General features: G+C 39.3%; 1 protein-coding gene across 1 annotated transcript in view; it reads left to right on the top strand.

Annotated features, from left to right (window-relative positions):
• The window catches only part of MARCHF1 (membrane associated ring-CH-type finger 1), a 181,921-nt gene that overhangs the window by 71,724 nt on the left and 88,838 nt on the right, over window positions 1-21,359 (top strand). Inside the window, exon 2 of the mRNA XM_065405553.1 lies at window positions 14,371-14,421. Coding sequence (XP_065261625.1) covers window positions 14,371-14,421 — 51 coding nt within the window. The remainder of the gene's footprint in view (window positions 1-14,370; window positions 14,422-21,359) is intronic.

Raw genomic sequence — 21,359 nt, 5'->3', positions numbered from 1 at the left:
ATCAGATTGTGTGCTGCCTCCTCTCCACAGGCTGGTGCAGAGGGGGATCATGGCCATATCTCCAATCCTCCCCCACTCTTTGTTGGCATCCTGACTCTGGCAGGGAGCAGGTCAAACAGTCCCTGCACTCCCCAAAATGCAAGAGATTTTTTTTGAGAGAGGCCCATGCACAGCTGTGCAAGGTGTGTGTGTAGAGAGATTGTTGCTCGCTCTTCTACCCTCATACATGGGTCTCTTGCAATCCTAGCCTTTGATATCTTCCCTTGGTTTTATTCCTATAATGTCATACCCATAAGCATTGTGTAGTGCTAGTAATTGTTTTCCAATAAAGCTTCTGACAGGCTTTTTATCTTGGGATCACTCAAAAATACTTAGTCACATGACATGTAATTAATATCATGTCTGTGTATTGGACTTAGTCAGTAATTCTCCTTGAAACTGTATATTCATTTTGCTTGGAGATTTGATAAGGACTGCTACAAAATTCCCACATGGATAAAACACAACAAAGCAAAAAAAGGCTCTTGCTGTGAATCTGTTCAGAGGTAGCACATCTGATTTTTTTTTTTTTTTTTTGGACAGTCATGTCTATTTCACTTTAAAGCATACCTGAAACCTCCCCATTATGTGCTCTATGTGATTATTTTTTACCTGATTATATCATGGAAAAGCATCCACTAATGTTTCAACATTCACTAATGGATAATTTATTTTGTTTTTAAGTCAAGGATATATTTATTGTTTTGAATGCAGTTTCTGACCTTGTGTGTCAGAGTAATGCAGGGATAGTAGCCGAATATGGTAGCATGAAAATTGTACTTGTAATTGCAGGCAAAAGCATTACTGTGAAACCCTCACACTGTAACAGTACGTATATTATTGACTCAGTTGGCCTGTGAGGTAAATTGCTCCAAGTCTTATTACATTGCAATTAGCAGTTTCAAATCAGAAAGATATTGGGTCACATTCTGATCACCTTTGTTGATTGGCACCCTACTTTACAAAGGTATCCATTGACTTCAATAGAACTGTTTGTGAAGAAAGGTACTATTCAATGGAAGATTATCAGGATCTGGCCCACTATTTGAGTTGGTGTAATGATAAATAGCATCAAAAAGTGCTCTATTAATTTGGCACTAGTTTTCCCTTCAGTAGTGGCAGTGTAGATGTACTTGTTGAGTAAATGCCGAGAAGAAATCATTTCCCTGAAATGGCTATCTGCAGAATACAACACTGGTAGGTGTGGAATGAGATCTGTCTATCAGCTGCAGATATTGCCATAAAATTGTCTTCCTTGCACTGTGACAAATCCTGTGGCTCCATGGGCCTCAAGAGAGGAATGGTCAGGGACTGGGGAGTCTCTTCATGTGTCGCACAACCATAAACAAGCCCATATTTACGGCATTTGTTGGAAATGTTTCATAACTATGTACCAAGCATATTGATACTATGCAGTAGCGTTCAGCTTGTGTAACGGGGAAGATCTTGCGGGGAGTCCAAAGAATCCTGCTCTGGAATTTTTTGAAAAATATCTGCCATTTGATGCAGCTTGGTTCATACCCAACGGAAAAATATTTACTCTTCAATCTCTTGATGCGTACCAAGTGATAACACTAGATAAGATGAGAGGAAAGCAAGGAAACCACTCCATTTGCTCTTTCGGTTTTATTAAACTTTTAACACATCAGGTTCCTGAGGTTCCTCCTTCAGCTCATCCCTGAATCTACCAACTTTATTTAGATTCACAGGAATGCACTACTCACACACTGCAAGAGTGCACCAAAAAAGTGTTGTAGGTGTATTCTTTTCACACACAAATGGAGCTGGCAGGGTAAAGTGGAGGGTCTAAATTGTACCATGTAAGGGCCTGTGAGCTAAAGTAAAGCAATCCTGATGTTTCATTTTTTGTGTTGTTGAGGCAGACCGGTTCCGAGCTGTAATTTTATCTGTATTAGAGCTTTCATTTTGGATGGCTAATATTTCTTGTATGTAAATGGGACCTTAAAAAGTTATTTTAGGCAGTCACTATGATTATTTATTATTTTTTGGTGCTATTTGCTGAGTGCTGTACAGAAGGGGAAAAAAGGCAAATAGCCTTATACAGAATGACAGTATTTTATAGTTGTAGCCCAATGCACTTTAATATTACTGTTGGAAGCTGTAGTATTTTGAGATACTATTTTAAAATATTGTACTTTTTTTGTAAGACACTTCAGATAAAATGACTAACCCAATCTTAACCCGCTAATTGAACCAACCTATGAGGTTTGAAAAAAGCTAGTTTTAAGCTTTAGTTTCACTGTTTTTACTGTCGTTTTTATTGGGTTTGAAAGTGAAAATACCAACAATCTTTTGTGAAAGGTTATCCTTAGACAAATCCTGTTGTTGCTGTAAATCTCCCATGAAGGCCTGGTCTTTTGAGATTTCCAACATCCATTCTAGATCAGTTTCAAATAAGTTCAGGCTTCATATAAACATCAAATAGTTAGATGTTTATATCCAAACTGAACTTCTAAAATTGTAGGTAATAATTAGTGGTGAATGAACCTCTAAAATTTTGAAGTCAGAAAATTGTGTGTTTGTCTCTTTTATGAAAAAGTAAAAAAGAACTTTTTCTGCTTCTACTGTTAAGATTCATAAATGATTTTGAAATCATGCATGGTGATTTAGGGTCATGGTGCATGTGAACAATAGATAATTATAGGACTTATATTGCTTAGTATTGCTTAGTAAGCAAAATACTGAATAGTCACAGAAAACACTTCCTTTAAAAAGTGTTTTCTGTGACTTGGAGTGGCAGATTGTTGGAGGCGGCATTCTGCCCAATCCTAGGGCGGCACGGCCGCTTTTTTTTATTTATTTTTTTGTTCTTGTTCCGCTCCTGCTGCCCTGTAGGGGGCGGCGGGGCGGAGAACCAGAGCGCCCTGCAGGGCAGTCCTCTTCCTTCCCTCCCCGCCGACCGGAGCGGAGCCCTTGCGGCATGAGGCGGCACAGCAGGAGGGGCCGCGTGGCAGCGCCCCTGCTGTAGACCTGGCCGCCCCCTTCTCTCTCTCTCTCTCCCGCTCCCTCCCCTTCCCGCCCCCCCCCCCCAGCCGGTCCCCCTGCACCCGCGCTCCGGACGCTCCGCAGGTTTTTTTTTTTTGCTTGGGGCGGCCAAAAAGCCAGAGCCGGCCCTTGGTTATGATTCTTTATACTCTTTACCTTCTTGATCTCTCAGCACTCTGGTGCACTCCTGGGCCAAAGTTGCCCACTTCAGAGCCTTTTAGAAATCTCTGTTCACTCTGACATCCTTCAATATGGCTCCTACAGCTGCTGGACCCCCCCCCCCCCCCCCCAGTGGATGGAAAAATTCCCTCGTTTTCTGGTACATTTTGGACGTGTGAGACAGTCTATGGTGCTCCTGCTGGCAGGTCATCTTCTCAGTTTCTTCTTTAGCACAGATGCATTTGACCCTCACTTCTTTTCCTACACCAATAACTAGAAAGGAGCTAAGGTCCTGACAGACATAGGCCAACTAGTTCACCCTCAGATGAGACCTTGAAATGGCTTGTGGACCTAGAACTGCATCTCTAGAATGTTACTGTGCAGGTGCCATGCGTGCGCGTGCGGGAGAGCCTTGTTCAGACTGCAGACCCAGTGCTGTCTGTAACTACACTTTTTTTATCTTTATCTCTAAGCAGAACTTTCATTACAAGTCATTTAAAAAAGTATATTTAACATCATTCTAGGGCATGTGTATCAATTTCCTCCATCTTAACAAGTACAAGTGCTGAGAATTTGTTCTCACTCTACCAGTACTTCACACAGCTTTGAAAATGCACTCTACTTTACTATTTTTATCTACTGAGGTGAAGACCTCAAACATCTAGAGAGTTCTTTCTTGCTATCATGCCTTCTCTTTACAAGACCATGAGCCTAAGTGGAGTCCTCAACTTTTCCCCCACAATTTAAAATTTTCCTCATTTATTCTCATTATCTGGTGTATCATGGTGGGGAATTCAACTTTCCCACTGGGAAGTTATATCTATCTGTGGTGGTAACAAAATCCTGGACACTGCCACTATCAAGAGAAGATGGATGAGCCCATTCAATGTTTTCATGAATATTGCTGCATGAATTTCCTAGCAGAAATACTGAACTATTTTCCCAGCTTGATCAGCCCAGAGAGCAATCATTTTAGAGTATTTTCAATGAAGTTCTCTGCAGCTCAGCCTGTTGCCACTAGAATGATCTCACTAAGGGTTCCTTAAGCTAATATTTGCTTTAATAACTCAGGTTTGTACCTGTTAGAAATTAAAACAGTTATTTGAGTTATTGTATTTTAAAGTCTCAATTTTTATTTTTAATTGGAGCAAATGTTGCCAAATATTCACAAAGTATATGCTATCTTACCTGGTGGTCAAAGATCTGTCCATTCTTTTGGACTCAAGATATTGAATGAAAGAAAATATTCAGAAGATATGCTCAGCCTTATTTTGTTAATTGTACTTTGGTAGGTTATTTCAAATGTAAGAATAATTCAAAAGAGCTTAAAGAATACTCATTAATTCCTGTTCCTTGTGTTAAGACCTTTGTGTTTCTCAGGTCTAAGTAATTTCAACTATGAATAAATTTCAGTATGTTCAAATTTATGCAACTGAAATGTTAGAAAATAACATTAACTCTCCAAAGCCTTGGGACTTGCTATATTTTTCTCTACTGCAAAATCTTATCCTTCCCTTTGTGAGATGGCATCAACCTTCCTTTCTGTCCTCTTTTTTGGAGAAGGATAATAGTAAGTTAAAACAAAAAACAGTCACACTAAAAAGCATTTTTCAGTCGTGTGTGTGGTTTCCCCATAATATAACAACTACATTTAACATAAAACAATTTAAACAATGCTTAATGAGAAATGGTGTCCTTGAGAGGCACCAAAACCATATATTCAGAGTAGTTTTTACACCTTCATCTTCTTCATCGTCATCATCAAATATGAATAGTTTACTAAGGATTGTTGCACCAGCCAGAATAACTACAGTTGATGTCATTGCACCAGGTATCATGTAGTGAAATTCCCAGAACTGGTCTAATCCTACAAATCCTCAAATCTCTGGTGTGGCCCTGTGGGTGGCACCAGGTAGGGTCAGGGTGTGCACCCATTCATGTGTTGATGGAGAATTTGAGGGCACATTGTGCTGGGGTGCTTTAGTTCATCCTGGCAACATGGCTGAAGAGCATGCAATGTCCCAACTGAAGGAAGGCCAGATCTTTGTGAGATTGTGATACATTGCACAAGTCAAACCACTTTATGGTCAGGATTTGGCTTTGACAGCAGATGCGGAATGTGTCTAGCCACTCCCAAGTCTGCCTGTAAGAGGGTCTGGGTCTCTGACTCATATAGCAATACAGGTAGTACAAGGGGCGCCGGAATGGTCCCATCACTTTTTACTGCCCATAAGAGTGAGTGATGGTGGGAGGGACTGGAGAGGAGGATGGGCCTTGGGGGAAGAGATGGTACAGGAGTGGGGCCTTAGGGGAAGGGGTTAGGCAAGGGTGGAGACTCAGGGGGAGGGGGCCATGGTTCAGGTGCCGGTAGTCCCCCCACATTTAGGGCTTCCACCACTCCTGAGTAGTACACAGGTTTAATAGCTCCCAAACTTTTATCTCAGTGCAAAAATGTTTTTGCATCCATAAGCGGACCTGGACTTCATGCAGGGGGCAGCAAGACCTATTCATTAAAGAACATACTGTTTGCTGTAACTGTTTGACCTGTTTGCAGCCTAGGTAGATGTACAATGGAGAGCATTGAAAAGTTCTTTACCCCACCTGCACTAGGGATTCTGGTGGCCCAGCTCAGAGGTTCTGGACCTTGGTCTTCTGTCATGAAATGTTCAGTCCCATAGTGCGGGTCTTGTCTTAGAGACCTTGGAGAGCAGGGCCAAAATTCTCTGACTTCTCCATAAGCAAGGCAACATTGTCTGTCAGTATAGTCTTGGTCAGTAGACACTTATTGACCAATCTGGATTCCAGCATGTGGAATGGCAAGTCCTAATATTCAGTTGATGGCTCGATAGAATAGTGCCAGGGTGTGAATGTATCTCTGCCACACACCTGAGGTTGTGTACAAATGTGGCAAATACTGTGAACTAACATGCACTCTTGCACCGGTACCAGTGAAGATCACTCAGCAGATTTAGCAGAACATCAGGAACACCAACTCTTTTCAGTGCTAGCCAAAGTGCTGACCTGTTGACCAAATCAAAAGCCAGTTTGATGCTGATATATGCCACAGGAGGCAAGGAGTTAAATTCTTGGTGCAATTCCACCAGGAGCCAGAGGGTAAGGATGGCATCCATTGTTGACTGCCCAACAGTGATACCCCGTGAGAAGTTATAATTGGATATAATCCAGTACAAGTAACCAAATACATGGCTTTAAAATTGAATTTATTATTTAGAAGTTACTAAGACTAATGCTAGGGACTGCAGAGAGATGTAGTTCAGCTAAATCATGGGTTGGTCTCTGGCTGTTAAAGGATGCTGTGGATACCCTAATACCATACCAGAGCATGAAAGGGTCTCTGGGCAGCAAGGTAAGAGCAACGGAGCAAAAGCATTGTAGAAAGTTGCATTCAGTTTTATGTTCTTCAGACATGAGCCTCACATAGTGTTAGCTAGCTGAGATGGAAAGCCTATGTGGGGCAGACAGGCATGTAAAGTTGAGCTTTTTCTGGCCAAATTTCACACTGAACCAAATCTTTAAAATTTCATTTAAAATCTCTCATTTTTGCAGAAAAAAAGCACAAAGTGAGTTTTTGGATTCTTTGCATCACTTCCTGAACAGCACTAGATTTGTTCTTTTGTATATCTTCCAGTGGCACCTGGACATAATGAAATTCCTCATGTTCATCTCATCACATGGTATTTCTTCATGGACATGTTGTCTCCAGAATTACTTACAGGCCTTGATAAGTAACAAGTGGCACCTGTATACGTGAATATCATACTATTACTTAGCTTTTATGAGTTGGACTTTACATATTCAGAGTGATTTCACCAAGACTAATTAATTGTCACAATGCCCCTGTGAAATAACAATAATAGGTAAGTATGTGTTTGCATCACCTTAAAAATGGGGATGATACTAATTAATAAGTTAAATGACTGAGCTTATGATACAAATAAATAGCATGGCTGGGATTAGAACTCAGAAATTCATGGCTCTTAGCCTCAGTCAGCCCACTAGACCATGATGTAAGATGCAAAAGATTGAGAACAGTGACATCTCAATGTACGGAAGAGAGGAGATATTGCAGTCCTGTATGGTCCTTTGGATTGTGCTGTATAGTATTGCATGACTAGAGCTGGTTGAAAATTTTCCAGTATAGTATTGTTCCATCGGAAAATGCCATTTCCTTACTGAAACATGGGAATGTATCAATTTAGACTTTTTTCATTTAGAAAAAATGGGGCATGAGGGTAGGGGAAAGAAGTATTTCGATAAGGCTGAAACAATCCCCCTCAACATTTTTGCAATGACACATTTAGATTTTTTTGTTTCAAAACAACTTTTGCTTTTGAATGTTTTTATTTTACACAATAAAAACTTTAAAAAGTCTAAATTAAAACAAAACATTTTAATTTTATCGAGATGAAATATTCTGATTGACCCAAACCAATTTTCTCAAAAAAATTATTTTCCAGAAAATTTCTAAATTCTTTCCTCTAATTCAGAATTAAACAAATGTCAAAACAATTGAATTTGCCACAAAATGGAAATTTCAGGTCCCTCACAGCTCTAGTGTTGACTCTTATTTCATTCAATTAAATAATCATATCTTTGAAGATTGTGGCGACTCAGCTACAAAATTCTTAGTTTATTTGTACTGCTATGCTGGGAATTAGGTGAAGCTGGTAACCATAATAGCTGCCCTTCATTAAGGATAAATGTAAGAAGCAGTTAAACTGCTTTTGATGTAAAATAGTTGAAACAATAGGAGCCAGGGCCCAAAACACAGGCCACCTGCAAGGCCAGTCAAGTGCTGAGCTTTGTGGGCAGAGGGCTGAATGCAAATGCAGAGGGCTGAGTATTGTTTTTGGTGGAGCTGTGTGTGTAAGAGAACAGATGTAGTTAGAAACACCACAAAAGTGGACAGAGAAGGCAGCAGAAAGCCAAGGACAGCCAGAGAAGCACTTGTAGAGTGACCCTGAGAGAAAGCTAAGAGAGAGAGGCTTCCTGGGTATAGTGCTGGCTAGAAAAAAGAGGCTTGGGAATGTTGAGCAAGGAAACAGTCTTCTGTTTGGTTCCTGCTGTGTTCAAAGAAACAGGACTTTATTTACATTGTTTGTAAATAAACAGGAATGAATCAAAACAACTCTACCATCAATTTCTCTTCCTATGGGAAGAAAGCTGCAAGACCCTCAATCTTTGCTGACTGGTTGGTAGAATGGTGGTGTTGTCCTAAGAGAAAAGAGGTAGGTATGTGAGGAAAGATTAAGAGATCTATATTAGCTATGCTGAACCTGAGCTGATGGCTAGACATCTATGAGAAGATGTCAGAGAGACAGGCTGAGATTTCAATTTGGACAGAAGGAGACAGGTCTAGAGTAGAGAGGTAGATCTGTGATTCGTGTGCATAGAAATGGTAGTTGAACTTGTATTTGTGGATGAGATTACCCAGTGATAATATGTAAAGAAAGAAGAGAGAGACCAAGGACAGAGCCCTAGGGAGTGCTAACAGAAAGCTGGAAGGGGCATAAGGAGGATCCTCTGAAGGAGGAAGAAGCAATTAGAGAATCCAGAGAGGACTGAAGCCATGGGATGACAAGAATTTCAAGAGGAGGAGCATGGTCAGTGGTGTCAAAGGTGGTTGACAGCTCAAGGAGGATGAGGATGGTGTACTGGTTCTCAGCTATAGCTACAAAGAAGTCATTAAAGACTTTGGTGAGAGTGGTTTCACTGGAGTGCAAAGTGGAAGAAGCTGGACTGGAGCGGGTCTAGAATGGAATTGGCGGAGTGGAATTCCAAGAAGAAACATAGGGTCACAGTTTCCTTAAAACCTGTTGACTGGCTTACTGTATAAAATATCACTGTAAAGGCTTACTATTAAATTACCACTACAAGGAATTCAGTATAATTTACCATTGGTGTTATGGAATAATAAAATATCTTAAATGCTGCTGTATGGAACTTTTTCCTGTAGGTCTCTCCAAACATAGTGTTGTGGTTTTGTAATTGATATAATATGCTTTAAAAGCATTTTGTTTTGAATTTTTTAAAAAGCAAGCGAACAAGTTTACACCTTTTAAAGCACTTTACAGACATTAACTAATTCATGCTATGAAGTCTTATAAAATTGTCAAGTATTAATGCTGGTTTTTATTGCAAGAGACATATTAGGAAGAACATGACAATACATTTTCCTGATATATGAAAATAAGAATAAAAATAGATGCTTGGACATATGGTTGTTTCTTTTACAATAGCTTTTAAATGTAAAATGATATCAAGTGTGCAGAAAAACACAGCCTGTTTTTCAGCAAAAGTGACTCTTCCATGAAAGGGAATAAGTTCTTCAACAAGAAAACGTATTTCAAGAAACTAAACCATTGATTTTGAAATTCAGCTTCAAAATTACATATGGTGTTACACCAGGAGTCATTTAAGGGCAAATTTCTATAGTCATAACTTCATTGCAGCTCTGTTATTATGCTCTCCCTATAAGCATACACCACCTAGTTTAACGTGGACTTGAGTTAAGAACTCTGCCTTTAATCTACATAATCTCAACCATCTTAACTTTTATTCTATTTAATTTTATTTTGGTGTGTTTCTGGATAACTGGATGTTTCTTTGAAATAACTGATTTGCTCATCTTACCACAAAGTCTCTCTTCTCTTCTTTCTCTTCATGCATGCAGCAGTAAGGTAGACCTGGAGTTTTCAAGGATGGATGATTTAGTGGTTGAGTTGATGGTTTTCAAGGAGTGGATGACAAGAGATTTCAGGCATAGGAATCCTTGTCTCTTTAAGGGAAATGAAGGAGTGGTACTCACTTTTGTAAGATTTGCAAGAGGGAGCCTTGCTGTGATGCACCTTAGAAGCGACTCACATGAAAGAAGTACAAAGTTCTAGTCAAGAGCCAGATCTTTAAACAGAGTCTGTAATTTGCTCCTCCATTTTTTATATATCATTGTTGGTGCATAAGCTTTTGCACAACCCCAGAATGCTAGTTGTGCTTGCAGACCTGGTAGTTCAAAATATAAATACTCAGTTTGAATGTGGATATGCTGTGTGAGTGCATAAATGTGAATTTTAGGGCTTACAGAACTTGTGAACGTAACCCATTATTTCAGTGCATCTTGCATCCCCATCTCCTGGCTGGTCCACATGAAAGAAACAGAGCATACTACTGCTACCAGATAATATAATGTTCACCAAACGATAGGTCCTGATGAACCAGTGGATTGCAGGAAGATTCTAGATGGGTCGCCATATTTCAGGATTTATTTAAATGGGTGCTGGGTGGTGACAGCAATTCTCAATATAACACAGACTGGTTTTCCTTAAACAGCACAGTGATTTGCTTCCTGGTTCTAAATTTACATATTTCCATTTTAATTGGGTTTTTAAGAATACGTAAGCATACCAAAGTGTTCAAGGTCAGCTGTTATTCAATCATCAGAGTAGAACTCAACACTTTTTCCATGAAGGGTGTCAGTTTCCAACTTTCACTTCAGAGTAATTGCATAACGTTGGCATCAGAAATTAAATTATGAGCATTAATAATATGGCTGGTTATCTGCGGCTATCTCCTATGAAACTTTTCAAAGCTGTTGAAAAATCAAAGTAACTGTCATATAATATCATTAACAACTGTCTCATATCAGCATAACACTTGTGATGTTGTAGAATAGGCCTGATATTTACGTTAGAAACAGCAACGTAGTTATAGACAAGCATCAATGTATATTATTGTAAAAGCTTACACTTTATGAAAAAAGGAAAAATATAAAATTTAATACAAATGACTGTTGGGGTGAAGTGTTTATGCTGAACATAAACATGGGTGTGCAAAAACAGAAAAGTCTGAGGCTGCTACGCCTTTTAGGATTGTGTGCACTACTGCGCTTGCTCATTACTATATCTCAGCACTGTTTAACTACTGTGACTAGTCATGCCTCAGGACTGTATGACAGCTCCTAGAAAGCAAAGTATCTGCTTTAAAGGTTCGCTCCCAGTGTAAAGAATCAACAGTGATAAGTACATTTAAAAATAGATCCCTTTCTTAAGATGTATACATGCTTCAAGTAAAGAATCCAGTGGAACAAACAGTGAACAAAGAGTGAAATTGCCAAAATCTGTGATTAAGAGGTATGATGAGAATTCTTGAAAATTTGATTTTGGATTTGTAGGTCCCAGAGAAAATCAAAAACCACAGTGCCTGGCTTGTTCTGAGGTATTAACAAATGAATCCATGTAGCCATCGAAATTGCAGCAGCATCTGAACACCAGATATCCTTATTTAATTGATAAACTGGTAAATTGCTTTTTATGAATAAACAGCAAGAAAAAAATGCAACAACAAATTTGCTTATGTAAAGGTGCAACAGTGTCAGAAGCACCATTGCGGGCATCCTATCTCAGATCATCGAGAACAATGAAAAATAAAACACCTCGCATGATTGGAGAACAACTTCTGCTTCCAGCAGCTATTGACCTGTGAAGTCATGATTGGTACTGAAGCTGCCTGAAAACTGGAAACTATCCCACTGCCTGACAACACTGTACACAGAAGAATTTAAGATATGGCTTCTGATATCAAAACACAGGTCTTTGAAAAATTAAGGCTAGGGATACATGCACACTACAATTGGATGAGTCAACTAACATGGTTCAAAAAGCCAAGTAGCAGCATTTGTATGGTTTGTGTGAGAGGGGGACTTTAATGGGGAAAAAACATGCTTTTATTCAGAAAAATTCCAAGTCGTGCAATAGGGGGAGGAAATTTTTTAACTACTAAATGAATTTATAATCACCAACAATATAAATAGGAAAAACTGTGTGGGCATTTGTACAGACGGAGCTGCCACTACGAAACACTAAAGAAATTGTACTGAATGCTAACGCAATGTACTGCATTATCCACCGCGAAGCACTGGCAACAAAACAAATGGATGCAGAATAGCATGAAGTTCTTAATAGTGCCATTACAATAGTAAACTTTGTCAAAGCAAGACACTTGAATTCATGTTTACTTGCTGTTTGTGTTCTATGATGGGCACAACTGATGATATTGACCTGCTTCATTCACAAATGTGTTGGTTGTCTCACGGAAAAGTTTTGGAATGTGTTATAAAACTTAGCAACAAACTGCTGTAGTTTCTGTCAGGAGTTAACTCTGATTTGGCAGATTGCTTCAGAAATGGTGCTTGGATGGCCAGATCTTGCGGATATCTTTAACGCAGTGTATGCCCTTAATTTATCTTTGCTGGGTAGTAATATCAATATTCTATTTTTGCAAGACAAATTGAAAGTTTTCCAGAGGAAACTTCACATTTGTTAAATTCTAATTGAGAATGAAATAACCGACGTTTCCACTTCTTTCAGAAAACCTCAATAGCACTGACAACATGTTTGACAGCATCAAATAAAACACACTTATTAGTACTTCACCAAAAATATTCATGTTACTTCCCCAAATTGAAATCTGACTGGATTGGGGGCCCAATTTACAGTAAACTCAGAAAATCTGCATTCTCTGGAGAGCAAAGAAAAGAATGAGTTCATTTAATTCTCATGCATTAGTTTTCCGAAGATGAGATTTCCTTCCCAGTCATTGGAAACTTTGTTTGGGGATTAAATGTGAGTATCCTGCATTGTCAGAAAAAGCTTTTACCATTTTGCACCACCTACCTGTGTGAAAAACAGCTTTTCCATGCTGACAGCAATTAAGACCAAACAATGCAACAAGTTTCTTGTTGAAAATTATTTCAGACTTTTAAAATAGGGTAGAAAATATAACCTGAAAAATATAATGTGAAAAAAATATATATTTTACGGAGGTCATAATCTATGTTTTTCTTATCACCCCAGATGGTGGATTCAAATGCTGGTGTGATTCTGGTAGCTATTACTTCCCAGAAGAGCTGAATTTGACCCAGGCACTTTTTATGTAGGTTTTCATAGTGTTTACTCTAGGAAATTTAAAAAATATATATATATACAGTCTCAAACATCAGTTTTATATCCATGCCAAATGTATTATGAACTCTCTGGGCCTACATTCAAGGTACCCCACTTAAACCTCTAAATGGCATGCAGGAAATTATGGGCCTGAACAGAGACCTTCCTCCCCAACAGTGGGGAATTGCCAGTGCAGAGGGGATTGAATCCGGGACCTTAAGTGCTAAAAACACAAAACTAAATCACTTGAGCTAAAGGAGCATCTGTTATCTTAGTGGTTCCCAAACGTTTTATTAAGGTGATGCACCAACTGTATTTGGACCCACAAACTGTAACTGCAACAGCAATATTGATTTTGTATTAACTTCACAAAAACATTACTGTCTCCAACATACAACAGTGAAATAGTAGGTGCAGTGAATGGATGAGCTCTATGCTTCAAAATAAAATTCTTAGAAAAGGGAGATCCAGATTTGAGAAGGCATCTTTTATCAGACTAAGTTAAGCTGATACAAGAGTGGCAGAAGTATTACTGCTGAATAGTTAATTGAACCAGTGGAGCCCTTTTTCTGTGAATTGTCTGCAAACACAATTTGATTTATTAGCAATCATTCAACAAACACTTTATGCTAGTATATTTAAGCATATATAGTATTTGTGAGCTATTTACTGTGACTGTCTCTGACAAGTCACAATTTGTTGTTCACAGTGTGTGACTGGTCACTTAAGCTACATTTTGTTGCCATTTCTTCTCCATAAATGGATGATTGAAATTTCATGAACAGAGATCAGTGGGAATATTGAATGCCTATATTTGTGTACAACGTATCTTTGTTTACATGCGGATGGGGTGTTCACATCAAGCACTTCCCAACATTAATGCATATTCAAACCTCTTCGGTCAAGTGTTCGTGGAAAAACAAACAAAAAGAGGCCACATTGAACAGCAATTCAGAAATCAAATTAATTTCTCCACTCTATTTTTTTATAGCATGCTCAGTTTTTATTAGCATGCACAGTATGAGCAATTTTGGCAGCCAGTTGCTGAGCTGCTGGAGAGTATACGACGTGTGGACTAACACACAAGTGTATGCACAGAACTCAGTATGTTCACAGCCAAGATTAAAGAGTTCAGTTTCTTCTCACTCTGAGCTCGTAGAGTCTAGGTTACACCTAATTCAGTAATTCGTCCAATTTTGTTTTCCAGAATGACAAATCCCCAGGGCGCTCTACAAGTCGATCAAGTAACATTTCAAAGGTAAGTGGAATATGTTAACTTATTTACTTTTATATAGAATTCCAAGTCATAGCAATTTATTAAGTGTAATGCAGTACTTTATTCCACTACCCAGATACCATATTTTGACATTTTCTTTGTATTCACCAGTTTGTAATTTTAGGCTGCCGCGCTTTCATTGCAATGTAAAACATGTTAAAATACATAATCTTTTTTCCTCACTCAGTATAATACCTTTGGGAAATATGCTGTCATCTTTGGTCTAAGGCAGAATTATTTCTTACTCAGTTCTAGAATGATGGCACCATAGTTTGCAATATGTTGCAGTTATGATTGTATCAGCATTTGCTATCGGAGTCCCATCTACAGGGATTTACAACTAGTACATTTACACCAGAAATGGGCCAGTGGTAGAATCTCAGATCCCTTTCAGTTTCTTGGGGGCAGTAAGAGAGTGTCTGTTTCAGACTTGGATCCATGGATTTAACCAACTCTTATGGTTTTGGTTCAAATGTGGCTGAAATGTCAAGTCCAGAATGGCAGAAAACAGAGTTAAAAACTGAAATCTCACGAGAGCAGTTCCAAAGGTTTTGGCACTATAGAAGCCAAATCCAAATACTAGCCATAATCTAATTTCAAACCCCATCCTATACCTGATCCAGATCTGAACACTGTCTTCAGTCCTTCTCTAACAAAAATGTATGGTGCGCTGGACCCTGCAATAAAAGGTTTTATCCCCATAGCAACATTTGATTTGAAAATGCTCACTCTAGTAATTTTTAAGTTACATGACAGCAGTTCAAAGTTTAAAAAGGTGTTCTGCTCTTGTATAACAAAACTATGGCTTTGATAAAACCACTGTAGTGTATAGTATGATCTAGTCTCTTGTTTCTTTCAGGATTTTTTGTAATGACTCTATGATGTCAAATTCCTCTTTTAGTGAGTTTAATGATAGATTTATAGGAAATTCAAAATTGAGCCTCAAACTCTAAGTCTTAACTTAGTCTGTCATGCCTTTATCTCATACCATTGGCTAAAAGAAAAGGATCGGTGTTGAATTGTAGAAAGGGTTCTGAGAGGCTTAATTAATGCTTGTAAAATGCTTTGACATCCTCAGATGAAAGGGGCTATAGAAATGCAAAGTATTAATAATAATTAATAAGAAGAATGAGCTGAGGTACCTCTCATGATAGGAGACTGAACTAAATAACAGATACCCTTAGTTCTGGCAGTGAAATTACAATTATGTATGTTTGGTCCTAACTCTGAATTCCTCACTTTTTAATTTTTGACAAATTCTTAATATTATCAAGTATCCGAAGAAGTGGGTATTCACCCACGAAAGCTCATGCTCCTATATGTCTGTTAGTCTATAAGGTGCCACGGGACTCTTTGCTGCTCTTAATATTATGTAAATGTAGTGTTATTTGTGTGAATATTAATAGTGTCATTATAGATGGGCCCAAACTGATACCCCAGATGCAAAGACTCTTGAACTTTTGGGAAAGTTTTGATTCAAACTTCACTCTACTATATGCTGAACTAAACTCAAAACCCTAATACTCCCAGACTTTGGGAGGATCCAGAGATTGTGGCTCGGTGCCTCCTTAATTTTGAACCTGGTTACTTATAGTAACTAAATCTATGACGATTTACAATACATAGTTGTCTGTTTTTCTAACAATGTCAAAGTACATGAATTACTTGTAAATTATGACAAAGCCACAGCATCAGCGGTTCATAAATCAGTAAGGGACTGTAGAAATATATTCAGTGTGTGTTAAGGCAGAACATATCCGCTACTAACATTTCTCTTAAAGTGACCTCTGTGGAGACCAGTTTTTCTGGATGATACTCTTTAAATAGGATGTGTACAGCTTACAAATTAGCTATTGCAATGCAAAATTATCCAGACTTGCCCTTTCTTAGGCTGACTCCTGCTCATCTGTAGTATGATGTCATTCCATTTGACCAGCTACATTATATATTCCACTAATAGGGAATATGCTGGCGTATACTTGACAGGGGATCCAATGTTTCCAATTAATTTTCTGCTCCGGAAAACGTTTATTAAAAAGAAAATACATGGCTTTAGATTAATATAGTGTGGTACAAAACCTGATCTAATTGAAATGATTCCCAAAACGGCATAGTTGTACAGCATATTTTTTCCCAGAGCAACATTAAAAACCCAAGACTATTCTCATTAGAGGTGATCCTGCACCCATCAAAGTCAATTGCAAAGTTCCCATTGACTTCATTGGTGCAGGACCAGACTTTAAGTCTTTATCTAGTGATACGAAATACAATATCAAAGTATGTTGCTTTTATTCTACAGGTTCCTGTCTGTAGTATTTCTGTAGAAATGGTGGGGAGGGGAGAGGAGGAGATAGCTATATCCTATGGATCTGACCCAACGCCCAATGGAAAGATTCTCGCTGACATCAATAGATTTTTCGATCAGACCCTATTTGAGATTCAGTATATCAAAAATTTTGCAAATACAGATTCATATTTCATTTTCTGTGGACTGATCAAATAACTTCTTCAAACCTGCATCTATCTAGAAGTTGCCCTGAATTGTTTTTTACGTTGAAAGTATCTGCTGAAAAATAAAGTAAAATAAATAAATAATTAAATCATCATCGTGCTGGGAATGTGCTTAGTTGAGCCTCTGACTCCCCATCATAGGGGTAGTGTATTCAGTTGAATTAAAGGCAACATCTTGGTAGTACAATAGTTGCATTGTATTGATTATGCATTTGGCAAAATATGTACATGTTCTGCTCATTTTGGATTATATGCTCTAAAAATAGCGGTGTAGACACATTGCAGCTTGGGCTGGCGCTCAGGCTCTAAAGCACAGGTTTGGGTGGTGGGGTTTGGGCTTTAGTGCCTGAGCTCCAGCCCAAAGCATAATGTCTAAGCACCATCTTACACAGCTGTTTTTAGAGTGCTAGCATGAGCCTGCTAGCCTGTACACCCAGGCTGGGAGGCCTGCACGCAGATGCAGTATAGACATACACCCTGAGGCCTGTAGCTATGTAGAACATGTGTAATTAGCTTAGTTAATCGTGTACTTAAAAGTAACAATTCCATATTTTTTTTAATTCACCAAATTCTAATTTAAAAGAATATGGGAGAGAAGCAGAGAGAGTTACGGGACTTTGAAATATAAATAAATAAATATTTCCTGTTAGAATATTTTCTCCTTATAATCCAAAATGAGCTGAGTATATACATATTTTGCTTATTTTATATATGAATCTCCAATAAGAATTTGCTCACTGAAGTATTTTAAACAAGCTATAGGAAAAAAGTTTTATTCATTAGAAGTTGATTTTTGTACTTGTGGTAATTCATGGTTTATACATAAATTAAAACAACAAAGGTGTCAATTTATGAGTGGTTGATAATAAAATAGTTATTGGGAACAGAGTCAATAAATGTAATGTGCACTTGACTCTAAAGGTCACCTTAGAAAATGATATAGATTTATTGCTGGTGAAAGGTGCCAATTTACACACCTAGTGAATGAAGTAATTTGATTAACTAGAGGGCAGCAGCAGGGCAAACTTCACAAAAATGCTTGCCCAACAACATGCTCAGTGCTGTAGTAGGTGGGACTTTTGCTATGGGCCAGAAATGGTAGTGGACCCTGAGGGTTGTTGGGTGCAAGAGGGGACTGAGGTTGTCTCACCCACTTTTTCCACTTTCCATTAGAGCCTGCCACCTTTTAAGACTCTACAGCCTTCCATTCAGTCCTCCATTCCAGCTCCACCTTGATCCTGTGGCCTTCCCCTCCATACTAGCAGCTGCTGCTGCTGCATCACCTCTACCATTTCCCCACCGTGGAGCTCTGTGCTAATCTGGCATTCACAGAAGGAGAGTTAATGAGGATGCCTGAAATGCAGTCACCACAGTAGTCTGTGGCAGCCAAAAAAGGAGTTACTACAGCTCCTGCATCAGCCCAGCCAGATGTGTGAGGTTCCAGCTGGCTGAGGGGTTACATAAAGGGCTGTCAAATGCCTGAGTGTCCTGCACAATGAGTGACATTTAGCAGTCCTGAAACGGTTCAATTTAATAAGTGTTACATAGGAAGTAAAGAGATTTATTTTGTTTAATAAAAGGATACCAAATAGCAAAATGCTGTTCAGTTTCCTCCTTTGCTCATATTAGTAAGTTTTCCATGTCAAGAATATCCCACAATCGGAAATGGGGAACAAAAGCCCACTGTGGGCATGAAATGAAGGGCCAGATAGTCAGCCAGTGTAAATTGGGATAGCTCCACTGAGTTGAATAAAGCTACACTGATGTATACTGTAGATATGGCCCGAACTATTCAACTTTCTGCTTCTTTTATAACTTCAGTGAGAGGTCTGGTGAAAATTACAAGCTCTGTTCTACTTATTATGAACATTCATTTTGAAACAAGAAAGAGTCTCTAGTCTTTCAGTGTAGAGCATAACCCTCAAAATTTAAACCAGTCACTACAGGGGCACGTCCAGCAGTCCTTACTCAGGCGAAACTCCATTAATAATAGAATGTGTGATCTTTAACCTTGTGGCTCTCTGTTTAAATCTAGCTCATGTTGCTGACAACTTTTGGTTTCTCCCATCTATTCATTGTTCTCCATACTATATGAAGGTCCAATTCCAAGCACAAAACTACTTACCACAATAGGCACCTTTGTGGCAGGCTTACTAGAGTCCAAGGAGGTTTTTTTCCCTATTGTCTCCCCAAAGTAAACCACAGCCACTGAGATGTAAACAAAGAAACTGTTGAGGCGGGGACGGAAAGATGTAGAAGTCCTTTTTGTGTTCAGTTGAGGAATGATGATGATGTGCGATGCTAGACTTCAGGAGAGAAACACTGGTGGAACTCTATCTGTGATCATTGAGAAGAGAAGCTGGTCTTTTATCCATTTAGGATCCAAGTCCCAGCATTTTATTTTGGCACTTCCCAGCCCAGGCTAATAAGTACTATCATTAGATCGAGAGATAGGTATGTAATCTTTTTATTACAATATTTTTAATCAAACCTATGGAAATATCTCATTGTGTTTCAAAGATGAAAATTGTATTTTGGGTTTTGGGGGAGGGAATTGGAGAGGAAAAGTCATTCTTATTTTCTCCCAACCATTTTGCTCATCCATAAATCTGCCAAGGAGTGCTCTGGATGTAGCCACGGAGCTTTTCTTAAACTTGTGAAGTAATCTTCACATCACTTGGTGCACTCAGTCTGGAGAGGAAGAAATACTATCCTAGGCTTAGAAGGCAGCTCATGATTAATATTTCCATTTCACATGGTCACCCACATTTCATACTCTTCTTGATTGTTGTTTGTTATCCTTTCTGACAGAAATGGATCATTAATGTGCAACAGTTGGCACTAACATTTTGAAAGATACTTCTATGACCCCAAACACTTAAGCATTAGGGCAAACAATGGGGGAGGGTCTGATTTTTGCAAAAGATTTATTAAAAATCAAGTAGAGGATAATCTACGCATGGAACTAATGCTGCCTGGCTGCCGTAATCCTCCAGTTTCAGTCTGTAGGTTTGCTCAGTATTGATTCCTGTGGTCAATTGTGGTTGGTTTCAGGGAAAATCCATTGAGCATGTTAGTTCACTTGCTGCAACTGTAATAGATTTGGCCTATCTTCTAGTGCCCTTCTCCTTTTGGACCAAGTTTTATCCTGTCATGCTTCTCAAGGAATCCTGGGAAACTATCTTCAGCTGGGGTAGTTCCTGTAATTGGGTCGTCTTATAAAACACACTCCCACTCATTGACGTCTCTTATTGCAAAGTCTGTGCAAGAATAGTCATCTCTTCCTGAGATCAGTCTCACACACCATAACAAGGTTTCCTGGCTCTTTCCTTAGAGCCTTAGCCCTCCAGGGCTCCCTTCTTGTCTGCCTTCTCTGTTTGGGTTTCTGGAGAAGTTCCTTTCAGCAGTAGCTCCAGTGGCAGTCCATTCCTAGGCACTTCCTCTATCAAATGTAATGTCCATTCTGGTCAATTTCATGGCCATAGGATTTGAAAATTAATCAAGTTCACATTTTCAGATGTTTACATCCGAAATTTCAGGGTGTTGGAACCATGCAGGGTCTTGACTAGGGATATAAATATCTGTTAAAAAAGTTAACCAATTAAACAATTAAAATTATGTTGTTTAATTGGTTAACCAATTAAAGGGAGAGGGGCTGAGGCTGCTTCGGCTAGCCCGTGTAGCCTGGGGCTGTTCTGGGCGGCTGGCCCGCGTGGCTGGGGGTTAACAGTTAGGGTCGGTTAACCGGTAAGACTAATGTTTACCAGTTAACCGTTTTTAGTATTTTCATCCCTAGTCTTGACCCAAAAGGGGGTTGTGGAGCGGTCACAAAGCTGCTGTTGGGAGATCGCTGGATTGCCGCACTCACTTATGTGCTGCCTTCAGAGCTGAGCTCTGAAGGCAGCACCTCTGGAGCTTCCTGCAGCTGCAGGAGGTTTCTGGAGGTGGTGGTGGGTCTGATCTCCCCTGTGCTGCTGAGAGCGCTCCAGCCCAGAGGCTCCTAACTGCTAGTCCCTGCTGGGCTGGGAGGAACAGGAGTTGCTCTTCCCCTGCACAGCTGCTCTCAGGGGGAAATTAGATCCACCTCTGGGTACTTTTCCCATGCTGCTGGGAGCAAGCACACTGCTTCCAGAGCCTTTCCCTGACACCCCCCACCACCACCACCCCGCCAGAGCCTTTAACTGCCATGTGTAGCTACACACTGCCGTGTTGTTGCAGCCTGCTTTTCACTGTCATGTACAAGTACCCAACACACTGCCCAAATGTAGACGAGGACTATTCCAATTGGTTGATGGTCTGTTTAATCATGGCTAAATAGTGAAATGATTGTGTTTAATTTCTGTAGCACTTCTGAAGGAGGCTTAGTAGTACTCTAGATTTTTCTGTGCACTGCTTGAGTTGCCAGATAT

The sequence above is a fragment of the Emys orbicularis genome, chromosome 5, assembly GCF_028017835.1.
Source record: "Emys orbicularis isolate rEmyOrb1 chromosome 5, rEmyOrb1.hap1, whole genome shotgun sequence".
In the NCBI taxonomy this organism is placed as follows: domain Eukaryota; kingdom Metazoa; phylum Chordata; order Testudines; family Emydidae; genus Emys; species Emys orbicularis.
The sequence above is the reverse complement of the archived record's forward strand: the minus strand, read 5'-3'. Positions and strand labels throughout refer to the sequence as shown.